Here is a 27546-nt window from a genome sequence, read left to right on the forward strand (position 1 = left end):
ACACAACTAAACTCACTAAATTAAAAAGAAAAGAGAAATGATACACAAAAATGTCCCCAAACCAAAAGGAGTCTCTGTGCATATGACATACAACAGAATGAATGAGACAACAGGGCCCCCCACCTTGATGAGGCTTCATGCAACCTCAGAGAGGAAAAGTTCCTGAGTTAATTCCAGAGACAATCAATACACTAAAGAGCAAGAATATACAAGTCTATAGCAACACTGGATGTCAGAAAGCTGTGAAACAATTCTTTTAAAATTCTAAGAGGAAATTATTTTCAACCCAAAATTGAATACACAGCCAGACATGCTGAGGGTGGAATAAAGGGCCCAACATATGTCATGCAGCAGGGATGGAGAAGTTAACAGAAACAGTACTGGAACAAAACAAAGTAACAAAGCAAGAAAGCAAGCTATTGGGACCAAGGAGCTGGAAGTTGCGACACAGAAGAGAGTCTAGACCTGCCTCTTAGGACAGAGTGAAGCCGACTAACAGAACCTCGAGAGGGAAGGAAGAACTGAGGTATTATCTAATGTGTCTGAACATGTGAAGAAAAAAATGAAGAGAAATTTTATAGCTCTACTGGAGTATCTAGAGAGGATTAGTATTAAATGTGTAAAAAACAAAGCGAATTTTAAAGAAGGCAGTTAACTCAAAATCAGACAAAAACCAAAATCCTTACCAACTGTGCCTGACTTAGCAACATGCCAAGATAATCTAAATATTGACCACCTATTTAACAAAAGAAGACATGATTACATTGGTGTAAAGAGAGCACATGCCCTTGTACTCATAATGAGTATGGATGTGAGAGTATATATTAGAGTCAGGAGGGTTAAATATAGATCCACAGTTTCTTACCTGGAAATTAAAAAAAACTCTACAAAATAACATAATTTCTCCTCAGCATGAAATGTATTTAATATCAAAACTTGACCTGAACTTTATGAAGCAAAAACCTCTAGATGTCCACTCAGTGTGACCACTTACCTATTTGGCTATAAAAATATTAGCATATTTGATAATACACTACTGCCTAAAATGACAGTATTGCTCAAAACTCCACAAGGGGAATCAGAGAATATATGGCATATATGCACCATTTTATCTTTCTAAATCCAAAAATTCCAGAATTCCAGAGCACACCTGACCCCAAGATTCTCAGATAAGAGACTATGAATGCACAACTATCATATCAATAAGTTAAAGATAACAGACTGAAGCTGATGAAGAATAGCTGCATATGCACAGTACTTAGAAATGTTCCCAAAGAGTTGAGTTTCAATATCTGAGTGGGGCAAATGCGTGTGATTCTTCAAAAAGTATGTATTTATACCTTTTTACAGTTACAAACACAAGTTACCTTGCTAAAAATAAAAATTAAATATAACAAAAAAGGAAAGCAAGTCTCATCACTACCCTGCTTAAAATCTTCCATGGCTACCCAACATAGCAGAAAAATTCCAGACTCCGTAAGATGGCTTTGTGGAAGTAGCCTCCTCCATTTACCTCTCCAATATCGTCTTACAGCAATCCCTCTCTGTTCTCATGGACTGTGTCACTTGGTAGAATCCCCAAGCCTTTCCCTGCCTGAGGCCTTTGAGTTAGCTGTACCTCTTCTGGAATATTCTTCCCCTAGCTGTTTGCCAAGCTGGCTCCATCTCATCCTTCAAATGTCAACTTACAGGTCATCTCCCCAGAAAAAGCTTTCCTGACCACTCACCCCATTCCCATTAATTCTTTATCTCATCATCCTGGACTTGAAAATACATTTTTGAACTAAAGAACAAAACCAAAAAAAAAAAAAAAGCCCCCACTAAAAATAAACTGGGAAAACTATTCAAATATATTAAACTAAACAGCCTTCAAATCGCAGCTCAGATAGGAGGACTTTTAAAGAAAAATATTGAAAACCTACCCCCACCCTAAGAAACGGATCTTTTATGACACACAGTTTCCTAGTATCCTAGGTCCTTCCTGCTAATCTCTGCCATACCATGTCTACCTCCATCCAGGTGGCTCCTTGCCTCATTGTGTGCCTGCTCCAAGGCAATGCAAACCTTGAGAACAGAAACTAATTTGTTCACTACTGCCTCTCTCCCTCAGCCTCTAAAAAAAGACTAACTGGCATACAGAAGACAAATATTTATTAAATGAAAGAATCAACAATAAATAAGTAAACTTACAGAAAGTACTGTTGCAGATCAACAAAAACCCCATCAGAAAACTATTTTAAAAACACATATAATGACCAAAAGACATAAAGTATGTTCAGTCTTGCAAATCAACAAAATACAATTTAGAACAAGCATCTTTCTTTGGGCTCCTGGATGGCTCAGTCGGTTAAGCCTGACTCTTCATTTCAGCTCAGGTCATGATCTCAGGGTTTGAGATTGAGCACCACATCAGGCTCCACACTGGGCATGGAGCCTGCTTAAGATTCTCTCTCTTCCTCTCCCTCTGCCCCTCCCAGCCTCCTTCTCTCGCCCTCTTTAAAAAAAAAAAAAAAAATCAACAAGCATCACTGGGCACCTGGCTGGCTCAGTTTAGAAGAGCATGTGACTCTTCATCTCAGGGTTGTGAGTTTGAGCCCCACATTGGGTGCAGAGATTACTTAAAAATAAAATCTTTAAAAAATAAAAATAAAGCATCTTTGTCACTGATCAGATCGGAAAAGATTTAGAAGAATCATACTCAGTATTTGTCTCATTACTTGCTCATCCATACTGTGTGTCTTTCATCTACCTGGGCCACAGCACAGTGCTTGTGAAGTTAAGGAACTCCAATCATCAGCCTCTGTGTGGGAAAGCAGCTGTATGAACCTTCAGGAAAACACTCAAGTATGTAGCAAAACCTCTAAAATATGTACTCTTTCTAACCCAATCAACCTTCCTCTAGGACTGTAGGTAAGAAAACAGCCTAAGTGAAGAAGATGGAGCAATTCATAGAATTGTTTATATACCGTTCAATGTAACAGATGCTATATGGCTATCAAAATTAAAGCTGTATATATTAAACCAAAAAAAAAAAAAAAAAAAAGAGGACTGAGGAGCACCTTGCTGGCCCAGTTGGTGGAGCCTGTCTCTTGATCTCAGGCTCCTGAGTTGGAGCCCCATGCTGGGCATAGAGATTAATTACTTTTAAAAATGAAAAAAAAAAATTTTTTTAAAGGATGACTGAAGATGGCTTTCATAGGCAAAATAGGTTTACCAAAGTGTTTTTTAAATAGACACTCAAGGGGATCCCTGGGTGGCTCAGCAGTTTAGCGCCTGCCTTCGGCCCAGGACACGATCCTGGAGTCCCGCATCGGGCTCCTGCGTGGAGCCTGCTTCTCCCTCTGCCTGTGTGTCTCTGCCTCTCTCTCTCTCTCTCTCTCTCTCTCTCTCTCTCTCTCTCTCTATATATATATATATATATATATATATATATATAATATATATATAAAATCATGAATAAAATCTTTAAAAAAATAAAAAGTCTTTAGGTAAAGAAAAAAAAAGGATTTTAAAAATAAATAAAAAATAAATATACACTCAAAAGTTACCAAGGATTCTTTGTGCCGGGATTAGATAATTTTTAACCTTTTTAAAAGATTATACTTATCTGAGAAAGAGTGAGAGAGCACATGAGCAGGCAGTGGGGTGCAGAGGGAGAAGGAAAAGCAGACTCCCCACTAACAGGGAGCCTGACTCGGGGTTCCAACCCAGGACCTTAGAATCATGATCTGAGCCAAAAGCAGACAGTTAACCAACTGAGCCACCCAGGTGCCCCAACATTTTTTTTAAGGTTTTATTTGTTTATTCATGAGAGACACACAACACAGAGATAGGCAGAGACATAGGCAGAGAAGCAGGCTCCCACAGAGAGCCTGATGAGGGACTCAATCCCAGGACCTACCTGAGCCAAAAGCAGATAGATCTGAACCACTGAACCACCTAGGTGCCCCCCAAGATTTTTTTAGTATGTACTTTTTTATCATTCAGATTTTACATTAATGACCACTATTTTATCATTAGAAGAGAGAAAGCTCTTTCCAGCTTAAATAAAATTATGAAAAGCAGTTCATCAGTCTCTGTACAACCCTCATGTCCACCTCAGCCAGGTGAGACATCATTCTTCAGTGCCAAGGGCATGAGAATGGTATCGCTAGAGGCATATATCATCAGTGCTCTACATTTCCCAATCATCCTTTACAAACTTCTGTGACAGTGTTTGCTACAATGGAGAATGATTCTTTATGTACACGTCTCCTCAAAGTCTAATAACCTCCTGAGAATCTTGCCTTATTATCACTAAGTATACAGCTCTATACACTACCCCCATACAATTCTTTAAATGACCACTACAAAATGTATCAGTTTCAAAAACACAGGTTTCTGAATGACATATTTTCATAAGGTTGCCCAGATAACTGGGAATGAGAAATGCTACTGTTAAGATGTTCATATTCACTACTGTAAAGGAGTTTTGTTTAACACACAAAAAAGCTTATCTCCTCAGAGTATACACAATTTGGCCAGGTAGTAAAAAGGGTTAATTATAAAAATGAGGGCTCGACTAACATAAGTAAAAAGCAGCTTTTTTTAAAACTGCATAGAAGTTTTATTGGATCATTGCTACAGCTGCCTAAAATTGGACAGCTCTACAAAACAGCGGGTTACTGGCAGAATTTCTGGATGTAATACTGGCCTCCATGAACGTAGTGATGTAATACAAATAAAAGGAAAGATACACATGCAGGCATTCTTGCACATGGCTTCACAGATGTGCGTACACACATGCACATTTGAAAGTGGACACATCTACACTTCCATTTCCATGTTAATGCTACCTACTTGATTTACAAGTTCAGGGATGCCCAGAGCTCTGTCAATTTCTTCCAAGCCTGTGGCATCTGTGTTGCTCAAGAGTGTGTGCAGCTGGTCCAACAATGCTCTTTCATCACTCTGCCCTTCTAGGTTAGAAGGTGGCCCAAGGAGATCATCCAGGGAATTCCTAAGAAGTGGCCTAAAAAGAGACTTGCAATCAATGTCAATGCTGCTTTTCCTCTTAAGACACACACACACAAGCCACACACATTTTTAATATGTAGTAATAACTAAAATATGAAAAGCCATAAATAATAAACCGAGTAACAGAGAAGAGCAAATGGCACCAACTTAAATTGAAGGCCCACAGTTTTAAACTTCTCCAGGCCATCTTACAATTACCACATCTAGCTTATACATATCTAGCTTACAATCCCACCACCAAAATGTAACTATTTAGACCCCTAGACACTTGGGAATAGCAGAGGTCAAGGGGGATAGGAGAGAGTGCGATTTTCAAGGCCATACAAGAACAGAGGTGGTAGTAGTTATATTTGTTAACATCAACAAAGGACCAGAAAAAGAAAAGGAAGAGAAGACAAGACAGAGAAGAGAGAAGAGAAGAGAAGAGAAGAGAAGAGAAGAGAAGAGAAGAGAAGAGAAGAGAAGAGAAAGAGAAAGAGAAAGAGAAAGAGAAAGAGAAAGAGAAAGAGAAAGAGAAAGAGAAAGAGGAGGAGGGGGGGAGGGAAAGGGAAAGGGAAAGGGATAAGGGGAAAAAAGAAAAAAGACAAAAAAGAAAAAAGTTGAACTATCAACAAACTGAGGTTGGGAGCAGCCAAAATAACTTTTTGTTATCCTTGGCCCACAGAGCTCACGTATCAACAAGTATAGTACCAACTCCATACACCTACAGTAAGATGCCACAGTCCTCCAACATATTTAGAAGGGCATAGAACTAGATATTCATTCTGCCTCAGAAAAAATTCCATGAGACTATTTGTTCTCCATTGAATATAGAAGCACTCGGGCTAATAAACTCACATGGCTACACCACTGTCTACTCAATAGATTGACTCATTTTTTTTCTTTGCTTAATCTATTACAGAATTCAAGTTAGACTGGATGTTGACAGGTGGCTTTCATGTAAATGAGTTACTGACCAAGCTAAATAAAAGTGAAATACAGGCATAATCCACATCTTCCTTCACAAAAACAGAGTGCTGCAGTTCACTTCCACCATCTTCACCAAAGTATTTTAAATAACTTTAGAAAAGAATTATCAAATCCTTAAAAATTAAACTGCCAGAAAACTGAGGCTCATTCTCTGAACACCACTTATCTTCTCAAACTGGTGGTAATTTATCCTCTCTGGCTTGACCACTCACTGGTTCTAAGAGCTAAACAATAGGGTGGTCTCCTCCCTCACTGGCTTACTGCTTCGCCTCAATTTTTACACAGTCAGACAAATGCCCAGATGGCAGCCAAGCACCTCAATCACAGTGAGTTTTTCTCATTCTCTTTCAGGTCTGTTTCTGTGCTCTGATCCTTTTCTAGCTAATCCAATGCTAACATTTTCTACAGAGTCATATAATAAAGCCCCACCTATTTTGAGTCCCATGAGGGCCTTGTTCCATGGACAACATGCCATCTGGCCAGGAACCTGGTTGGTTTGATGGTGCTGCCTGGCCATATGGACTGACTGCCATTCCCATGGGAATCTCACCAGGCCCTGGTGGAAGAAAAAGGCGATTCATTTTCAAAGAAGGCAATGACAAAAATTACCCTAAATCACCTATTTTTTTTTATAAAGGGGATGCTTACGCATTTGAAGCATCTGCTGCTGCTGCTGTTGTTGCTGCTGCTGCTGCTGTTGTTGCTGCTGCTGCTGCAACACTGGTCTTGCCCCTGGGATGCTATTGGCCCGCAGAGGCATGGTGGGCATCGAGCCACCCACTGCAGGTCTGGGTAAAGAAGCATTATAATCTGCTCCTGGTCTTCCCATGGAGTTTGTACTCATAGTTTCCATTCTACTGGCCTTTGAATTTTGTAAGCCCCAGTCTCCTGAGGAAGGGGTCTGATTCATAGTCACATTTCTGTTTGGTCCACCTAAAACAGTAGAAATGATTATGTCTTTTTCATATTATACTAAAATCCTTCCTATATATATAAGTACAGTCATTACACACAAACTTGACCCAAAAAGTGCTTTGTCATCATAAGAATAGGGCTGGCCAACTATTAAGACATTTATTTTCTAAGACATTTTTGATAGGCAACTATTGCCATGTACTCAGTAGCTTCCTTGAGAATTTAAGTAGCCAAGATGTAGAATAAATTACAGAAACCCATGAAAGAAATAATATGCTGTTATTCAAAACCCTATTACTTAATCTCAATTATTTAAATAGCTTTAAGCATTTTAAATTTACTTTACCCAAAAGAAAATTTTAATCATAAATACTGATTATAAATAACATACCCATAGTTGAGCCATAATTTTCTTGACCATCCATCATTCTTGGATTCCCACCCAACATGGGCTGCTTTGTTAACATGGGGAAAGCACTGATATTCTTTACTGGAGGACTTGAGCCAACAGAAACGGGGCTATCTAGAGACACTGCTCGGTTATATGGGGGACGAATGGCCTGCACAGACTGTGGACTCCTCAAACCTGTTGAAATATAAATGCACAATATATAAAAATCTTCTGATAACTTGGTACTTAAGTAATCAAAGACAATACATAAATACCAATACCACACAAGAATGTCTTTCTTACTAAAATAAACACTGAGCATGAAAAAGAGGAGGGGGAGGAGGGGGACGGGGAAGGGAGGAGGAGGAGGAGGGGGGAGGGGAAGGGGAGGAGGAGGAGGAGGCAGGGAAGGGAAAAAACCCTCATTTTCCAAATACAGTAGAAGCAAGAGTCTCAGTGTTGGCTGATCTACTGGGCACTGTTCCACAGCCTGACAAGATCATTCATATTCTGCTTCACTTAATAATGAAAATGTTATCAATGTTCAAACTCCTGGAGGTTATTCCCTACATGTACTTAATTAGATGGATTCTCTGTTTACATTTTTAATTAAATGTAACCAGGTAAGTTGCCCTCTAATTAAACAAGTAATGAAACATAAAGTTTCCTCCTTTTTTCTTTCTGGTATCTGTGAGCTCTTCTTCCATCACTACCTGTAGTATTCCCTTCTTAAATTGATGAATGAGGAAACCACACAGCTGTGGAAGAGAGGCTGCAGAAGAACCAGCAAACGCTAAAAGAAGAAAAGCCTCACAGATAAATAAATGACAAGGTTCCACAAGTATCCCAGGAAAGGTTTCAATCCACAGTTTGAGCTGCTTTTTAATTCAAGTCTCTGTGTCTAACAGAAATATATGCTCTGGTAGCTACTATTAATCTGGAGCAACTAAAGATGAAAATTTTCCTAGAAGTTCCATGATTATTAGCATATTCTTTTAAAAATGGGAAATTAAAAAAAAAAAGAATAGGAAAATGCCCAGAGAACATTTTAAAATATTTGCACTATGAATTATAAAAAACTGAGAGGCATGATATGTATTTTGAAGTTAAAAATGCTAATTCGAGGGGCACCTGGGTGGCTCAGTGGTTGAATGTCTGCTTCGGCTCAGATTATGATCCCGGGCTCCTGGGATCAAGTCCCACATCAGGCTCCCCGCGGGGAGCCTGCTTCTCCCTCTGCCTATGTCTCTGCCTCTCTGTAACTCTCATGAATAAATAAAATCTTAAAAAAAAAAATACTAATTTGATTCCCATCTTAGTGTAAGAATACAGCTAACCCTTGAGCAACACAGGGGTTAAGAGCACCAAGCCCCCAGGACAGTCAAAAATCCATGTAACTATTAACTCCAAAAACTTAACTACTAGTAGCCTACTTAACCAAAAGACTTATCAATAAGTCAATTAACATATATTTTGTACGTCATATGTATCATATATTATATTCTTAAAGTAAACAAGAAAATCATAAGAGGGGCGCCTGGGTGGCCCAGTTGGTGAAGTGGCCAAATCTTGATCTCAGCTCAGGTCTTGATCTCAAGGATGAAGAGTTCAAGGCCTGGGCAGCCCCGGTGGCACAGCGGTTTGGCACCGTCTTCAGTCCAGAGCGTGATCCTGGAGACCCGGGATTGAGTCCCATGTTGGGCTCCCTGCATGCAGCCTGCTTCTCCCTCTGCCTGTGTCTCTGCCTCTCTCTCGCTGTCTCTGTCTCTCAAGAATAAATAGGTAAAATCTTTAAAAAAAAAAAAAAAAGTTCAAGGCCTGCAGTAGGCTCCATAATGTGCATGGAGCCTACTTTAAAAAAAAAAAAAAATGAGAAAATATACTTACAGTACTGTATTTATCGGAAAAAAATCCACGTGTAAGTAAACATGTGCAGTTCAAACCTGCATATGGTCACTGTACATACCAGTGTGCAGAAACTTTTAAAAGGCAGCAAGAATAAAACCTAGTTCTTTCTTACCCAGAGAATTAGTTCCTTGAAACATCTGTTGCTTGGTTCCCAGATTACTACCATTTGTAGATATGGAATTATTGTAAAAGTCAGAACTAGTGAGATCACCAAGAATAGCATCTAGATTATCCAAGTCTCCAGATCCCTGGGAAAAAAAAAAAATTTGAATTAACCTGTGTTGATTTATTTTTAATTAACATTACTAGATACATAGGTATAAACATATTCTTCAGAAGGCTCCTGGGTGGCTCAGTCAGTTAAGTGTCTACCTTTGGCTAGGGTGAGGATCTCTGGGTCCTGGGATGGAGCCCCATGTTGGTCTCCATCTCAGCAGGAAGTCAACTTGTTCCTCTCACTCTGCCCCTCCCCTTGCCTGTGTGCTCTGTCATTCTCTCAAATAAATAAATAAATAAAATCACAGAAGAAGAAGAAAGAAGAAAGAAGAAAGAAGAAAGAAGAAGAAGAAGAAGAAGAAGAAGATGATGATGATGAATGAAATGGGAATAAGTAAAATACATAGTTACATGAAATAATGCCTAACTTTAAGTCTGGCGTCTTAAGACCCCTATCCTAAACCTTTTTCCTTGAAACTAAGATCAGTTTACAGAAATAAATCCTCTGGGTTTGGAAGTGCTTTTCAAGGGGCATTTTTAAATCTGTAATAGAAAAAAAAATCTGTAATAGAATTTTAATTCTCAAACTGTGGGATATTTTCCAGCTAATGGTACTCAAGATCATTAGCTGACAGAGAGGTCTGCCTCTACATCTACCTTATGAAAACAAGTGTGATTACTTAAGAAAGCAACAAGCTGACGTTCAATAAGAGATTCAGAGGCATGCTTTAAAAAGAACTCCTGGTCAACAAATTTAGAGAGCAGTGAATTAAAACAAAATTAAACAGACATCCTAACAGTAAGATTTCCCCAAGAATATAATTTTCTCAGGTGCAGACTAACATCTCCCAGAAGAGTGTTTCTCAAGTACGGTTTGGGAAACCCTTATATAGAATGAGATCGTGTACAGTATAAAACTTGGTTTTAGGTACAAATCAAAATTCTGTTACTTAATACAAGTTTTTTTTTTCTTCCTGTTTCATTCTACTATCCCTTTAAATGACCCAATCTATTCATTCTAACAATTATTCTATTATTGTTTCACTTTATGGGATCATTTCTCTTTCAAATTCTCCTCTCGTGATCCAGTAGTTGTTTATATCTTTTTCTCAGCTTCTTTATTCTCCATCATTTTGCCTTCTGTATCACTAATTCTCTCTTCTGCCTCATTTATCCTAGCAATCAGAGCCTCTATTTTTTATTGTATCTCATTGTTTTCTTTAACTTGATTAGATTTAAATTCTTTTATTTCTCCAGAAAAGGATTCTCTAGTGTTGGCTATGATTTTTTCTTTTTCTTTTTTTTTTTAAGAATTATTTATTTATTTATTCATGAGAAGCGGGGGGGGGGGGGGGGGGCAGAGACACAGGCAGAGGGAGAAGCAGGCTCCATGCAAGGAGCCTGATGTGGGACTCGATCCCAGGTCCCCAGGATCACACCCTGGTCTGCAGGCGGTGCTAAACCGCTGCGCCACCGGGGCTGCCCACTATGATTTTTTCAAGCCCACTTACTATCTTTATAATCATTATTCCGAACTCTGGATCTGACATCTTATTTATTGTCCATACTGATTAGGTGAGATTTATTCCTGAGCTCCAAGGGTGATTCAACAGCCACAAATCAATCAACATGATACGCTACATTAATAAAGGACAAGAACCATATGATCCTCTCAATAGATGCAGAAAAAGCATTTGGCAAAGTACAGCATCCTTTCCTTATTAAAATTCTTCACAGTGTAAAGATAGAAGGAACATACCTCAATTATCATAAAAGCCATATATGAAAAGCTCACAGTTTATATCATTCTCAATGGGGAAAAACTGAGAGCTTTTCTCCTAAAGTCAGGAGCACAGAAGGGATGTCCACCATTACCACTGCTGTTCAACATAGTACTAGAAGTCCTAGCCTCAGCAAATCAGACAACAAAAGGAAATAAAAGGCATCTGAATCAACAAAGAAATCGAACTCTCACACTCTTTGCAGATGACCTGATAGTCTATATGGAAAACCCTAAAGACGCCACCCCAAAATTGCTAGAACTCATACAGGATTCAGCAACATGGCAGGTTATAAAATCAATGCACAGAAATCAGCTGCATTTCTATACATTAACAATGAAACAAAAGAAAGAGAAATTAAAGAGTCAATCCCCTTTACAATTGCACCCAAAACCATAAGATACCTAGGAATAAGCCTAACTAAAGAGGCAACGGATCTGTACTCAGAAAACTATAGAACATTCATGAAAGAAACTGAGGAATATACAAAGAAATGGAAAAACTTTCCATGCTCATAGATTGGAAGAATACTGTTACAATGTTTATGCTACCTAGAACAATCTATACATTCAATGTACTCCCTATCAAAATACCATCAATTTATTTCATAGAAGTGGAATAATCTTAAAATTTGTATGGAACCAGAAAAGACCTCATATAACCAAAGGAATGTTGAAAAAGAAAACCAGAACTGGTGGCATCACAATTCTGGACTTCAAGCTCTATTACAAAGCTGTAATCATCAAGACAGTATGGTACTGACACAAAAACAGGCACACAGATCAATGAAACACAGATCCAGAAATGGACCCTCAACTCTATGGTCAACTCATCTTCAACATAGCAAGAAAGAATATCCAATGGAAAAAAAAACAGTCCTTTGACAAATGGTGTTGGGAAAATTGGACAGCCACATGAAGAAGTATGAAACTGGACCATTTTCTCACACCATACACAAAACTAGACTGAAAATGGATGAAAGACCTAAATGTGAGACAGGAATCCATCAAAATCCTAGAGGAGAACAGAGGCAGCAACCTCTTTGACCTCTCCAACAGCTATTTCTTGTTAGATACATCTCCAAAGGCAAGGGGAAAAAAGGCAAAAATGAACTATTGGGACATCATCAAGATAAAAAGCTTTTACACAGCAAAGGAAACAGGCAAAAAACCCAAAAAACAACCAAAAGAATGAGAGAAGATATCTGCAAATAAAGTATCAGATGAAGGGCTAGGATCCAAAATCTCTAAAGAATTTATCAAACTAGGGATCCCTGGGTGGCGCAGCGGTTTGGCGCCTGCCTTTGGCCCAGGGCGCGATCCTGGAGACCCGGGATCAAATCCCACATCGGGCTCCCGGTGCATGGAGCCTGCTTCTCCCTCTGCCTGTGTCTCTGCCTCTCTCTCTCTGTGTGTGACTATCATAAATAAAATAAAAATTAAAAAAAAAAATTAAAAAAATCAAAAAAAAAAAAAAAAGAATTTATCAAACTAAACACCCAAAGAACAAATAATCCAATCAAGAAATGGGCAGGAGACATGAAAAAACATTTCTCCAAAGAAGACATACACATGGCCAACAGACACATGAAAAAATGCTCAACATCATTCGGCATCAGGAAAATACAAGTCTAAATCACAATGAGATACCACTTCACACTAGTCAGAATGACTAAAATGAACAAGTCAGGAAACGACAGATGTTAGTGAGGATGCAGAGAAAGGGGAACTTTCTTACACTGTTGGTGGGAATGCAAATTACTGCAGCCACTCCAAAAAAGTTGAAAATAGAACTACTCTATGACCCAACAACTGTACTACTGGATATTTAACCCAAAGACACAGATATAGTGATCCAAAGGGGCACTTGCACCTCAATGTTTATAGCAGCAATGTCCACAAAAGCCAAACCATAGAAAGAGCCCAAATGTCCATCGACAGATGAATGGATAAAAATATGGTCTATATATACAATGGAATACTATGCAGACATAAAAAAGATGAAATCTTGCCATGTGCAACAACATGGATGGGACTAGGGGATATCATGCTAAGTGAAATAAGTCAATTAGAGAAAGATAATGATCGTATAATCTCACTCATATGTGGAATATAAGAAGCAAAACACAGGATCACAGGGGAAAAGAGGAAAAATAAAAGACAAATCAGAGAGACAAACCACAAGAGACTCAATCATAGAAACAAACTGAGGGTCACTGGAGGGGAGGTGGGTGGGGGATGGGGTAACAGGGTGATGAACATTAAGGAGGGCACATGATGTAGTGAGCGCTGTTTTATAAGACTGATGAATGACTGATCTCTACCTCTGAAACCAATAATACATTATATGTTAATTGAATTTGAATAAAAATTTCAAAAAAAAAAAAAAACTCCATAAAACTTTTCAAGCTGGCTACTAATTGTTCAAGTTAGAGTTGCAATTTAAAACATACACATCTGATACTTCAAAATTGCATCATAATACACTTTACTGATGTCCAAAATATCATAAAGAAAGGACAGCTCAAGAGTAACTTCCATTACATAAACCTAAAATAGAAGGTATGATTTTGCATATGACACATGGTCTAACGCAGGCAATGATTAAACAATGATTAAGCTGGAATACAGAAAGAACAAATTACCTCTTCATTTGTTTCTGTCTTAATTTTAGAATCCTTCTCTTGACTCGAGCTAGGAATGGTGGAGCTGCTGCACTGACTCATTTTATTGTCCACTCCTTCCACTTTGGGCTGTAGTTCTTTAGAGAGTGTATCACTAGGATCATCCCTGTCCAGCAGATATCTAAGAAGTGCATTATTTTCCTTCTTCTTAGGACTTAGTTGCTCCTGTTTGACATTTCCTTCCACACAAGACACTGTACTACTAGTGTCTTTCCCAGTAGCTTCTGCAGTAATCTTGGCTACTTCTGCGGGTGAATTCCCATTCTGCAGCAACTTGTGCAGAATCCGGTGCTTCTCCTGCAGCAGTGACCCGTGCATATTCGATGTGGAGGACACCCCTCCAGAAGTGGAAGAAGAGACCCCAGAGGGGCTGGTGACACTAATGGAAGAGTCTTTACAACTTGAATCCAGGGGGGAGTTGGTCAAAGAGGAATGGCCCCGGTCATCAGAAGAACAGGTAAGTAACTGTAGTAATTTTTTATGACCTTTGCTTTCCAGAGGACCCCTCTGATTCTCTGACCCTTCGACAATGTTCTCCTTACTTTCCTTCTCACTGAGGTGATCCCTGCTATTTGACTGACACATTGAACTCTCCACTGGATTCTGGTCACAATACAAGCCCAGGGGACTCTTGGAATCCTGACTGTTCACTTTACTTGGCTGGCTTATATTCATATTGGGAGAGTTATCCAATTTGGGGCCTGGTGAAGACAGAGTAGATAAGAGAGAAGTCCCCACACCCTCACTGATAGCTTGAAGAGCACTCAGAGAGCTGCTGGAAAAGCTGTGGCTCCCAGTATTACCAGAAGATCCCATGGGAGAGTGCACACCTAGATTGGGAGAGAAATCAGGGAAAGAATTAAACTATCAGATGCTCTAACAAAACACCACTGAACTCTTCAAAGTTTCTCTTATAAAATGAACTAACTTTATAAGGATTACAACAGAACAAGAAATAAAGAATTACTGAGGAAGAAAAAGTAAAGGAAATGCCAACAGCAGTACCTGCAACAGGAGAAAACTGATGTGAGGCCATCTTTGGACTCCCACGGTTACGAGGAGAAATCATGATGTTCTGCTGGCTGGAGCCGAGACCAGGGCTCCCATGTGGAGGGCTACTCATGTTGAGACCATAGTTGCTGTTCTGGTAGGAAGATGGTGACTGCATGCCTGGCCCAGGGTTCATTGAAGCTATGGGATTGGAGGCCCCATACCTAGCCCCGCTCATCTGCCCTGTAGTGCTGGGGTCAGCCAAGCCATAGGGCCTACTGCTCAGCATCTGTAAGCCTTGGTTTGGCGACATGCTCATGCCGCCTACCGAACTGTTGCATCCAGCTGTTGGAGGTCTAATGCCTGATCCAACAGGATTCGTGTTTGGCCTATACCCATTCTGTTCCCTGCAAAGAAAAAGGACAAACTTGCGCTAAAATATTACAGGCATGTATTAAAGCATTCACTTTTTTTTTTAATGATGAAATAAGTGTCCAGGAGCTTAACTTCCTAGGCACCATTCCAATACTTAGGGTCAATTCCAATCTAAATATTGACTAGTTATAAACCCAGTAACTTATTTTTTTTATATGCCACAGAATCTAAATGAGTGAGAGCACAGCACTGCAAAGGACCAACCACCCTGGTAGCTAGGATTATAACAGGGCTTTACTACAGCTGCCACATCTCTACACGCTAGCCTGGAGGTCACTGCAAATCACTCAGAGTAACTAATATGTGACTATTCTGTTGTTCCATGTGCTGTTCATTCACCATTAGCAAAAGCAATAAATATCCTTTTTTCTTGAAGTCTACTTTCAAATTTTAAATTCAATCCCTAGAAGCAATGTACACATATCATTAAAAATGAAAGGTAACAGCAGTAGTCAGATTTTTTATGTTCTTTTATCCACAAGCCTTCCCATTCCCCAGCTTTCCCAGGAAGTAATTATCTAATGAAGAAATACATTTGTACTAAATATGTGCTGGCTTCAGTAGCACATATATTAAAATGAGATATATATATAGAGAGATCTCACGATCCAGGAATCTAAACTCACTTCAGCAAATCCAATGTCTCTGCTTTTTCTCTTGATAAATCTTTTACTTTTACTTTTACATTAAGAAAGCATCTTGAGAACACTGCTTCATTTAATGTGAGGAGACACAGTAATCTATCATTACCTCTGAAGAAAGTGGGTTGAGACAAAGCCATGCCGATCATTTGTGACAGGATTTCGGAAGAGTTTGCTTTTGGTTTGTGCTGTCACTATGGTTCCATCGGCCAATGAGAATCGATACACTGGGGTTTCTGCATGTCCATGGATATAAGCTGTTGGGGAAAATATACCATTACCAGTGACTACAACGGCAAAACAGAGACACAGAAGAGAGAAAGGTAATGTACTTCAAATGCCACATTTTCAAAATCAGTGAAAAGACTGGACCTGCTCAAAAATTATAAGCAGACTAAAGAATGTTAAAGAATCACTCTCCTACCCTACACACAAAAAACAACAACTATGGCCATGTATATACTTAATGTTTTATGGTATATAACCACAATAACAAGACCGAGAATCAAACTCAAAATTCTTTACCTTCTTGATAGTGACGTTTCTGGGACCAGGACTGACCATCGTTAAGACTAAAAAATCTCTGGATACATCTTCGGATTATATCTTCAAAGCCAGGTCTCATGGAGGATCTCAGTGAATTGGTATCTATATTAACAACTTTTCCTATTAAACAGAAAATAAAAGTTTCAATCCAACCCACAAGTATTTACTGGTTGCACACCTCATGGCTTAGCACTGAAGAATAAAATAAAGACACTAAATCTCTGCTCCACCTTCTCTGCTACATGTAAAGCTTTTCTTTTCAAGAAGTGTCCTATAGGACACTCTTACATTAAATGTTCTACTGTACAAAACGTAAAAGAGTATCAAAGAAGTCTTTTCACTTTCTGAATATACAAAATTTGACATGTCTGTATAACCTCAGGTTCATTTTCGCTTAAAGGAAAATAAGCACCTACCACTAAAATTGTTCATCTGAAGACATTTTGTCTCTGCAACTATGAAAATACTGGCCTACACAGCTAGCAGGAACAATTCTTTTCATCTGAGAGGTGACCGCATTTTTGAATACTTAAAATCTAAACCAGGAAGGTTAACCAAACACTCATTTCTACAATTTTAGAAGTTTCTGACAACTTTCGCTTAACATCAAATACACTAGCAAGACAAAACTTAATGTAATTCAAAAATGCTATGAAATTAAAGGTTTCATGAAGATGATCCTTACAAAAAAAGGATGGCTAGGGCTTTCTACACTTTCTGAGCAGTACCAGGGCAAGGTGGCAAGAATAAACACCTTACAAAAAGTGTGGAAAAGGAGCCAAGTAGAGGAGCGTCTTGGTGGGCTCAGTTGTTTAAACCTCCGACTCTTGATTTCAACTCAAGTCACGATCTCAGGGTCATGAGATCGGGCCCCTCACTGGGCTCCAAGCCATTATGGAACCTACTTAAGATTTTCTCTCTCTCCTTCTCCCTCTGCCTTATGCAAATCCGTGGCCCCTGTGTGCTCGCTCTCTAAAAAAAAATCTTTTTTTGCAAAGTTTTTTTAAAAGGAGCCAAGAAAAGAGTAGTTGACCCATTGTCAAAGAAAGAGTGGTATGAGAATAAAGCACCAGCTATGTTCCATATTAGAATATTCAGAAAACACTTAGTCCTAAGAACTTTGTCAAAGGGACCAAAATTGCCTCTGATGGCCTCAAGAGTTGTGCTTTTGAAGACAGACCTGCTGGTCTACAAAATGCTGAACTCACGTTTTAAAAATTCAAAATAATTACTGAGGATGCTCTGGGCAAAAGCTGTGTGATCAACATTCAGGACATGGATTTCCACAACAAAATATTCTCCCTGGTCACAGAATGTCAGACTGTTGCTGTCAAGACTAGCAATGGTCATTTCTGTCTGTTCTGCACAGGCCTTATTAAAATATGCAATACTCAGATCTAGATAGCCTCTTATGTTCAGCACCAACAGGAGGACAGCCAAATCAGGAAGGTGACAGAAATCCTGACTCAAGAGATGCAGACAAATGACTTCAAAGAAGTGGTCAATAATTTGATTCCAGACAGATTGGGAGAGATACAGAAAAGGCTTTCCAATCTATTTATCTTCTCCATGATGTGTTTGTCAAAAAAAGTAAAAATGCTGAAGAAAATCAGGTTTGGATTCGGAAAATTTGTAATGCTTCGCAAGGTGAAAGACAGTTCTAAAAATGCTACTGGGAATGACAAAGGCACTAATGTAGATGAGCTGGCCGAGCCCTAAGTCTAAGAATCTGTTTAAAATTCAGACCTTTAATAATATTTAAAAAAAAAAAAAAAAAAAAAAAAAAAAACTTAAGGAGTGGAGGACCTAGCAAAAAGAGACAAATGCATTCCAGGAAAGAGTAAATGTTTATGCGCTGTGCTCAGAATAAGGATGTTCTGTCCTCAACCACTTCCTCTGGGTTTAGCTCCGAGAGCCAGATGACAAACACAAAATAGATGCTCAGCAAAAGCTTACATCAGGGACAGAGAATAAAGCCTCTCCAAAAAAAGTATTGTGCTGAGCACAACAAAACTCCTATGAAAGAACAGAGAGCAACTGGAAAATACCAGCTATGAGAAGATGGCTCTCGGACGTGACCCAGATGAAACTATCTGATTTTTCCTGCTTGGTAATTTGTAAGAAAACATTAATGAGATAATTTTAAAGGTTCTAGTCACTAATTACTTGAGTAAAGCTTCCTATTTAGTATTTTAAGTTATAAAATGTGAAATGTTGTTATTTAGGGAGAAAATTTAGTCTGCCAAATCATAATATATACAGAGAAAGAACCACTCTAGGAGGTAAATATTCACATAAAGATTCCTGTCACCAGGTTTGATTATCTCAAGGTAAATAAAGAAAAAAATTTTCCAATATGAAATATTTATCAGTGTAAACAGATTTTTCAATTAAGAATACAAAGAACTCTTTTGCTATTGTTTCATCTGTGAAAATTAATCTCAAACAGCCTCAAGACAGGAAACTGAACCTGGCATAAAATTACCAATTACTACAAAAATAGGTTTTTTTACAGTAAAATATTGTTATGTATGTATGTGCACATATACGTACATACATGTGCACACACACATAATAGGTGTAGGTATGTTAGATATTTATTTAAACCTACTTCATTTTGCCAAATTAATTATTGCAGGCCCACATGGTGGACACAAACAATACAGGCCATGACATCAGGCAGGCCTAGATGCAAATTCTTTCTTATCAGCCAGGATCTTGTGCAAGTAACTCAACTTCTCTGTCGCCATGCCTATTTCCTCATCTCTGAGATGGCACCTATAAGACAAATCTTGGCATCACCACACAGGGTTAGATGATCACAAAGAGTAAACCTGAAGGTAAATACAGATAAGAGTGCCACCACATTTACCTTCATCGTTATGCTTTATGATTTATACTGGCTTTAATCCTGTTCCCATAATCACAAAAGGGCAAATCAAGACTAAAGCTCATGTGGGTATCAAAAATTATTCCTAGTAATTCTCATGAAATTACCTATAATTTTGAAAATTTATTTGAAGTTAGAGAAAAGAAATATTAGCTTCTTATTTGAAATGATATTTGGAGAGAAAGCCAGGTGCTTCTACACTTATTTTTATTTATTTGAGGGATTTTAAGTGTCAAAAATACCCAACACAAACGCCAAGAGTCTTAGTCAATCTTAGAGATGCATAAGAAACCTAAAAAATAATCCATGCAAAGCATTCATTACAGTGGGTGTAGGCACTTACATGATAGTACAGGCTGTAGAAATAGTTAACTTTTACAAAAGCTCTCAAATGAACAAAATGTATACACACACATGCGCGCGCATTTTTACCTGAAAGATCATGTCTCGTAATGAAGCTCTCAGGGTTTGAGGGAAATGCTCTCTCTCCTGTAGTAATGCGGCGTGCTACACAGATCATACAGGATTGCAAATCTACAATAAAAATTTAGCCAGGTAAGGATTATATTTAACTTTTCGACAAGTCTATTCTACTGGCAAGTAAAGATGTGGAATTCAGTAAATGAATGTAACAATGGAAATTACAGAACTACAAATGCGGCAGCTCTGTGATGAACATCTCAAACGTGGTTGACCTTACCTTCCCCTTCCTCCATCATAGCTCGAGGCTGAGACAGGGCAAAGCATTGCATCGTTTCATATCTCTGGCGTATTTCAGGACTAGTGTTTATGTCTTCCAGAATATCATGAGGTGTTTTCATCAGCATACGGCAATTAAATGTATGACTTTTTTGTCTTTGGGTCTCATTTGTCCAGGCAACTCCATTAACTTTGGAAAACAAAAGAAAAGGTTTTTAAAAAGCTGGCAACTCAGTCTGTGACTGTCATCAAGAATTTAAGCTGTATTTTCTCATTACTATGTTTTTCACAGTAATTTTCACAGACATTTCACAGTGGCTATACATACATAATATTGGAGTAACTTCAATTTCAACAGAAATCTCATCATTTGGTAACTTACTATGTATTTTGGCTCCATGAAATGTACACCAAATTCTAAATTCACTGAGGTCATATTTGAAACTTTTGCTATTAACTACCTACCTTTCTGCACAAGTCCAATCACTTCACTTCCTAAGAGGTACATCCAATTTTCTAAGAAATAGTCAAGGAAATTATTTTAACTTATTTAGAAAATACACATTAAAAGACTACCTGTAGATTTTGGTAAGTTTTTAAGGAAATCCTTTCTGTCTTCTTCATGCAAGATACTGTAGACACTTGTGTTAACCAGGTCCTCTTGCTTATATTGCAGGTACTGTGTAACATTTTCTGATACAAATACAATGTTTCCATCACGATTCACCACAAACAGGAAACCATCCAATGCCTAAAATGGGATATGTTAATATTGGCTATCATGGACTGAACTGTATCCCCACCAAAATTCACCTGCTGAAGTCCTAACCTCAACGTGACTATATTTGATGATAAGGCCTTTTGGGGGGAATGGGAGTAATTATGATTAAAGACATCATAAAAATAGGGCTCCAATCCAATAGTATTTTTGTTCATATAGAAGAGAGACACCAGGGATGCACATACCCAGAGAAAAGGTCATGTGAAGACACAAGGAAAAAGCAAGCATCTACAAGCCGGAAAGAGGTCTCAGGAGAAACCAAGCCTGCCAACACCTTGATCTTGGACTTCCAGCTTCCAGGACTTTAAGAAAGGAATTCCGGGGGGTGGGGGGTGGGGGGTGGGGGTGCCTGGATGGCTCAGTCAGTTAAGTGTCCAACTCTTGATTTTGGCTCAGGTCAAGATCTCTGGGTCATGAGATCAAGCCCCATATCAGGATCTTTGCTGGGGGTAGAGCTTGCTTCAGATTCTCTCTTCCACTTCCTCCGCCCATAACCCACTCTCTTGCTCTTAGAAGAAGAAATCTCTATAGTTTAAGCTACCCAATCTGTGATATTTTGTTATGGCAGTCTTAGCCAATTACGATACCAGCCTTAGTACTCAACAGAAATTTTTAAAACTGTTGATTTAACAACCACCATAAACAATCAACAGCTACCGCTACCACTAACCATTTCTATTAATAGTAGCACAATTACTAAGGTTTTATAAAAATAAATAAATAAAAGAATTTGGGGGAAAAAATACAGTCAACATAAAATCTAAATCACTAATTTTTGAAGAATTACATCTTGAAAGGAGCTTTTAAAAATAAGAAAATCATCCTTAGCACTTCCTGTTTTTCCATTTGATACCGTCAAGCTATAAGAACTACACTACTCGGGATCCCTGAGTGGCTCAGTGGTTTAGCACCTGCCTTTGGCCCAGGGTGTGATCCTGGGGTCCCAGGATCAAATCTCACGTCAGGCTCCATGCACGGAGCCCGCTTCTCCCTCTGCCTGTGTCTCTGCCTCTGTGTGTGTGTGTGTCTCTCATGAATAAATAAATAAAACCTTTAAAAAAAAATAAACTACACTACTCCCTAATGAAAATTTACAAAGAACTAAGTGGATCAACTAAAAAGTATAAAAGTAGTAGGAGCAAACTACCTGAAATGAAACAACCACCACCAAAAAAGTTAGCAGGTGCACTTTATGAAGAGCCTCCCTGCTCCCAACTCCTGCTTTAAAGAAAAACATGCTATAGCTATAGGTGAACAAATCTATTTAAGACAGCTACTTACAAAACAATTTTTAAGCACATTACAAAAGCAGATTTTTAAATCTTAAAAATTCCTCACAAGTATAATATACTTGCCTGAAGTAAAAGTGGCCCTAAGGAGTCTTTATCAATAACTCCCTGTCCTGTAGAGGATACATCAGCTTTCTGAACATCATCATCATTGGAAATAGTTTTTCCTGAAAAGACAAAAGGCAGTACTACAAATAGCATGTGTATCAGTTATAGATCAAATTCACCTTCAAAGAGTCTCCAGAACCAAAAACACACACACAGGCATACATATGCACATACACAACATTTCCTGATAAGAAAACAATGCTACAATTTTTAAATGTTAAAACTTAAGATTTATGCAGGACAGCAAAAGATACCCTCTAATTTTCCTTCACTACTACATATACTATCCCATGGCTTCCTGAAAGGAATGTAACATGTGACAGGGTGAGAACAAAGGCCTCTTTCTACTTCTCTATTAACTGTTTCTCAAAGAGCAAAGTTGGTCAACTCATTTGTCCAGTCCCACATAGGCTAGGTTCAATTAGCAATAGTCCATACATAAGCAAAAAAGACAAATGGAAACACAGTTAACAAGTTCCTTCTGAAAAGCTTGAGTGTTTTTCTTACTTTGTATTACCTTGCTCTTTTATTTGACGTATCTGTCTTACTGTTTCCTTTAAAATTGCACATTTATCTGGTTTGACATTGAAATTGTCAATATCACTAAGATTAGCAGATATCAGTTCAGCCAATTCTTCAATATATTTACTCTCCTGCTCCCGTCTCCACTTTTCACCACTGCAGGTAAGACTGAGAGAGAAGGGGGGTCATGAACAGACCTATTACAAAAGAGCTGTAGGCAGAATCAGTCTCTATACAACACCATTCCCTTCATATGTAAACAAATTAAATTTAGCCAAGAGAAACCATCAAAACCTTGTCTTGGAGAAGTAGTACGATATAGTAGAAATTCAGGCAAAACTAAATTCAAGGCCACCTTTTGGTTAGTCTGGTGGCCTTGGGCAGACTTAGTCTCAAGTTTCTTCATCCAGAAAATGAGGGTACATAGTCTTTACCTCATAGAGACAGTAAAACAACAAACAATAAAGGAAACAGTGTTAGCTACTTATTAACGACAAGATTTTATGGCTTATAAGTCATTTTTTACTTTGCAACAATCACATTAAAACTCAATTCATACTGATCTTGGCAAACACTAAAAAGGCTAGAGTATATCACTGCATAAAATGAAATATTTTATTTCTATTTTTCAAACTTCAAACTTCACTCAAGAAAAGAATGATGAAACCCCAGAAATGCCAAAATACCAACTTGTAACATTTTCTGACAGAAATTCAGAGATTTTACTTATAATAATCTTGATTATCTATTCCTAACTCCTACCTACCTCTTTGAGAAATGAGAAATGCTTCATACTGTACCAAAGGTGTTAGTATAAGATTCTCACTTCTATCTGAATCAGCAACAAAATTTGTTACATCATTAAGATGTCTATCTGATCACTGTGCTACACTACTTACTACAAAGTAAAATCGTATTATTTAAGCAAAGACAAAAACAAAAAGTATCTAACCAGAGGATATAAATAACAGAAAACTGAAATCCTATCCTTTAAGCCAAAATAATAATGGTAGGAGGAGGAAACTTTGGTGAAGCATCAGTAAATACACTGCCTACCCTTGTCCTGGAGTATCACATGGCAATTTGCGTTTTCGTGAATCAGGAGCCAGTGGATCCAAGTTTTCTCCTAATCCGCTCATCGTGACTATACATCAGCAACTAAGAAAGAATAATGATAAGATGAAAACATTATGAAATATCTATGACTCTATAGAGGTGTTGTATTCTTGAATGGCTGAATCTTATAATTCAGAATTATAGTCCCTACATGGTTAGATAATTCATTGTTTTTTTTTGTTTGTTTTTTTGTTTTTTAAGATTTTTATTTGAGAAAGACAGCAGGAGCAGGGGGGCGGGGGGCAGTGCAAAGGGAGAGGGAAAGGGACAAGCAGACTCCTCACTGAGCAGGGTGCCCACATGGTTCAATCCCAGGACCCTGAGATCATGACCTGACATGAAGTCAAACACTTAACAACTAAGCCACCAAGGCATCCTTATGGTTAAATAATTCTTAATATCCTTTATTATAAATGAGTATTCTGAAGACAATGTCAAGAGTTCATATTCCAGTTTAAGTATGCAGAATGGCCAACTCAGGCTATTTTCAAGGTAGCACACTGTTTTTCCTCTAAACCATTTTATAATATTTATTACACACTGTGTTGTTCTTCTGTGACTTCAAAATAAACCTAGAATGTGTAAGTAACACATAAACTCAACATTAGGCCTAGAGAGTAGATGTACAATAAAAAGTTCGGGGGAGACGAGGGATTTTGACAAGATCCACATAGCAATAATTATTTTAATATTAACTGATGGAAATATGTTTTGGTTAAGATTTCAATGACAAAATAAATGTAAGGCCTTTCTTATGGTAATAAAAACAGGTTTTAACATTCAAGTAGCTCATAAGTTTAAGACATTTACTAAGGCTTCACTTACTAAGAATTTTATTTGTCCTAAACTCTTATTTAGGAAGACAATTATTGTTCTAAAGAATTCCAAATCCTTCAAGAAGTTCAAACTTTCCAAACTACTCTTTTGTTAAAATAAGTTAAATATGTAAAATGCATCTTGTTATGTTAAAATGCATCTTCCAATCCATCTAGATTTTTAGACATATAGTGAAGGACATAAATTTCCTCTAGGTGGCATAATACTACCAGGAAAGGACACAAAAGTGCAAACTTTCACACAAGATGCCAATGAAACTTAAAATAGCTTTTAAAAAATCAAAACCACATGATCATTAACCAAGAGTTCTAGATTATGACATCATCTTTATATATGCTGTACATATGAATTAAATACCAACAAAATTCATTCTACCTATTCTATTCTATTTTGGTAGTAAAATGTAAAAGCTGAAAAGATGAGATGTTTCCAAGAATGGTATATTTTCCCCCTCACAAGTTAAAATAAAGGAGAAAAGAACTTATACCTTTGATTAATAGTGACTCAATATGAAGCATCTGGGTGGCTCAGGGGGTTGAGTGGCAGACCCTTGATTTCAGCTCAGATCACAATCTCAGAATTGTGAGATTGAGTCCCACCCAGGCTCTGCATTAAGGGAGTCTGCTTGAGATTCTCTCCTCCTCCTTCTGCCCTTCACCAACTGTGCTCTCTCTAAAATAAATACATCTTTAAATATAAATATATATATACACACATATACACACACATATATATGTATACATATATATAGACTCAATATTATGATTTGAATATTATGATTTTGAAGCATACCCACATTCCACAATGTCAGAAATACTATATTCTTCAAAAATAGCAATGTCATAAAAGACAAGGTCTACAAATATTCCAGATTAAAGAAAGCTAAAGATGGGGCGCCTGGGTGGCATCTGCCTCTGAACTCAGGTCATGATCCTAAGGATCTTGGGATCCACCCCTGCATTGGACTCCACGCTCAATGGGGAATCTGCTTCTCCTTCTCCCACTACCCCTCCCCATGCTTGTGCATGTTTCTCAAAAGCTAAAGAGAAATGACAAATGTAATATTTGATCCCATATTGGTTCTGTCCTTAATGGGGGAAATATTATAAAGGACATTAATGGATCAACTGACAAAATTAGAATATGGACAACAGGAATATTTTATCAACGTTAAATTTACCAAAATTGAGTTCTACACGTGTTTAAGAGGCTATCCACTATTCTTAATATTTACAGTAAATGGACCATTATGCATGCAAATGATCTTCCAGTGCTAGAGAGAGAGGATTTATGTACATTTTAAGTGACTGACAAAAGGAACAGAAAGAGAAGCAAAGGAGAGGGAAGGGAAGAAAAGAGAAAGGAAAGCAGCAAAATACTGACACTGGGTGAATCCTGGTAGAAAACATTTTAAACTGTATTATTCTTTTTTCTTGCAGCTTTAAGTTTAAAATTATTACCAAATAAAGTTTTTAATGTATGTTCAGTTTTAGGGGATCCCTGGGTGGCTCAGCAGTACAGAGCCTGCCTTCGGGCCCAGGGCGTGATCCTGGAGTCCCAGGACCGAGTCCCAAATCAGGCTCCCTGCATGGAGGCTGCTTCTCCCTCTGCTTGTGTCTCTTGCCTCTCCGTCTCTTGTGAATAAAAATATTTTTTTAAATAATAACGTATGTTCAGTTTTGATTTCCGATTTTCATATTTAAAAACTGTGAGTCCCTAAGTATAGAAAAAATAATTTTAGCTACATCTCAATATACCTCATTTTATATTTCACTCACAAAGTCATTTTTAAATTGAGTGGCAAATCACCAAGTAATAACATTACTTTAAAAATATCTATTCCACATCCCGGATTTTATTCCCTTACTCTGATATTGAACATAAGCAGAATCCCCAAAATTGAATGGAAAACTATTTACTGAACAAACAGCATTTCTTTAATTTGAAAGACATAATTTATTCTGTATTCTCAGTATTGTTTCACCTTACTTTGCTATTAAGTATTAAACTGAATCGCCAGTACAATTTAAAGTGTCTAGCATGGGGCACCCTGGTAGCTCAGTGGTTAAGCATCTATCTACCTTTGGCTCAGGTCATGATCCCAGGGTTCTGGAATCGAGTCCCACATCAGGTTCCCTGCCTGTGTTTCTGCCTCTCTGTGTGTCTCTCATGAAGAAATAAAATCTTTTAAAAAAAATAAAGTGCCTAGCATATATTTAGTCAATAAATGTCTTGAATAAATAGAACATTCAACTTATTAAGTCATACTTTAGAATTCCCTTCATTCTAATCTATATAACAGTTCAAACTTTTTAAATTTTTCACTTCTACACTTTAAGATTTTACTTTTATTTATGGGGGGGGGGGCAGAGACACAAGCAGAGGGAGAAGCAGGCTCCATGCAGAGAGCCCAACGTGGGACCCAATGCCGGGTCTCCAGGATCACACTGTGGGCTGCAGGCGGCGCTAAACCGCTGCGCCACCGGGGCTGCCCCACTTCTACACTTGATATAGCATGTCACCAAAATGTCTTAAAGGCACAAATGAGGGCGCTGGGGTGGCTCTGGGGTGGCTCTGATGGTTAAGCATCTGCCTTCAGCTCAGGTCATGATCTCCCAGGCCTGAAATAAAGCCTGTCAGGCTCCTGGCTCAGTGGAGAGCCTGCTTCTTCCTCTGCCTCTCCCCCTGCTCATACTCATTCTCATTCTCTCTCTCTACCTTTCTGTCTCAAATGAATAAATAAAAAATATTTTTTAAAGGCACAAATTACATCAGTAGAGAATCAAAAACCATGACAGTCTCTTAGTATGGAG

At 38.1% G+C, this 27546-nt stretch overlaps 1 protein-coding gene across 5 annotated transcripts in view; it reads right to left on the bottom strand.

Moving 5' to 3' along the window:
* Positions 1-27546, bottom strand: part of NCOA3 (nuclear receptor coactivator 3) — a 141469-nt gene that overhangs the window by 11289 nt on the left and 102634 nt on the right. For 4 of the 5 annotated variants that reach the window (XM_055303369.1, XM_055303394.1, XM_055303361.1 and 1 more), the window contains 15 exons: positions 23837-23938; positions 22776-22948; positions 22217-22317; positions 20657-20831; positions 20082-20270; positions 19814-19915; positions 16471-16611; positions 16055-16202; positions 14885-15276; positions 13841-14709; positions 9312-9447; positions 7292-7486; positions 6634-6918; positions 6415-6541; positions 4840-5011 (listed from right to left, as the gene is read on the bottom strand). In XM_055303369.1, coding sequence (XP_055159344.1) covers positions 4840-5011; positions 6415-6541; positions 6634-6918; positions 7292-7486; positions 9312-9447; positions 13841-14709; positions 14885-15276; positions 16055-16202; positions 16471-16611; positions 19814-19915; positions 20082-20270; positions 20657-20831; positions 22217-22317; positions 22776-22948; positions 23837-23919 — 3288 coding nt within the window. In that variant the 5' untranslated portion in view covers positions 23920-23938. Of the gene's footprint in view, positions 1-4839; positions 5012-6414; positions 6542-6633; positions 6919-7291; positions 7487-9311; positions 9448-13840; positions 14710-14884; positions 15277-16054; positions 16203-16470; positions 16612-19813; positions 19916-20081; positions 20271-20656; positions 20832-22216; positions 22318-22775; positions 22949-23836; positions 23939-25220; positions 25353-27546 lie in introns of those variants that run through there. The other variant, XM_055303378.1, reaches the window with a different exon arrangement.

The sequence above is a fragment of the Nyctereutes procyonoides genome, unplaced genomic scaffold (genome assembly GCF_905146905.1).
Source record: "Nyctereutes procyonoides isolate TBG_1078 unplaced genomic scaffold, NYPRO_anot_genome, whole genome shotgun sequence".
NCBI lineage: Eukaryota > Metazoa > Chordata > Mammalia > Carnivora > Canidae > Nyctereutes > Nyctereutes procyonoides.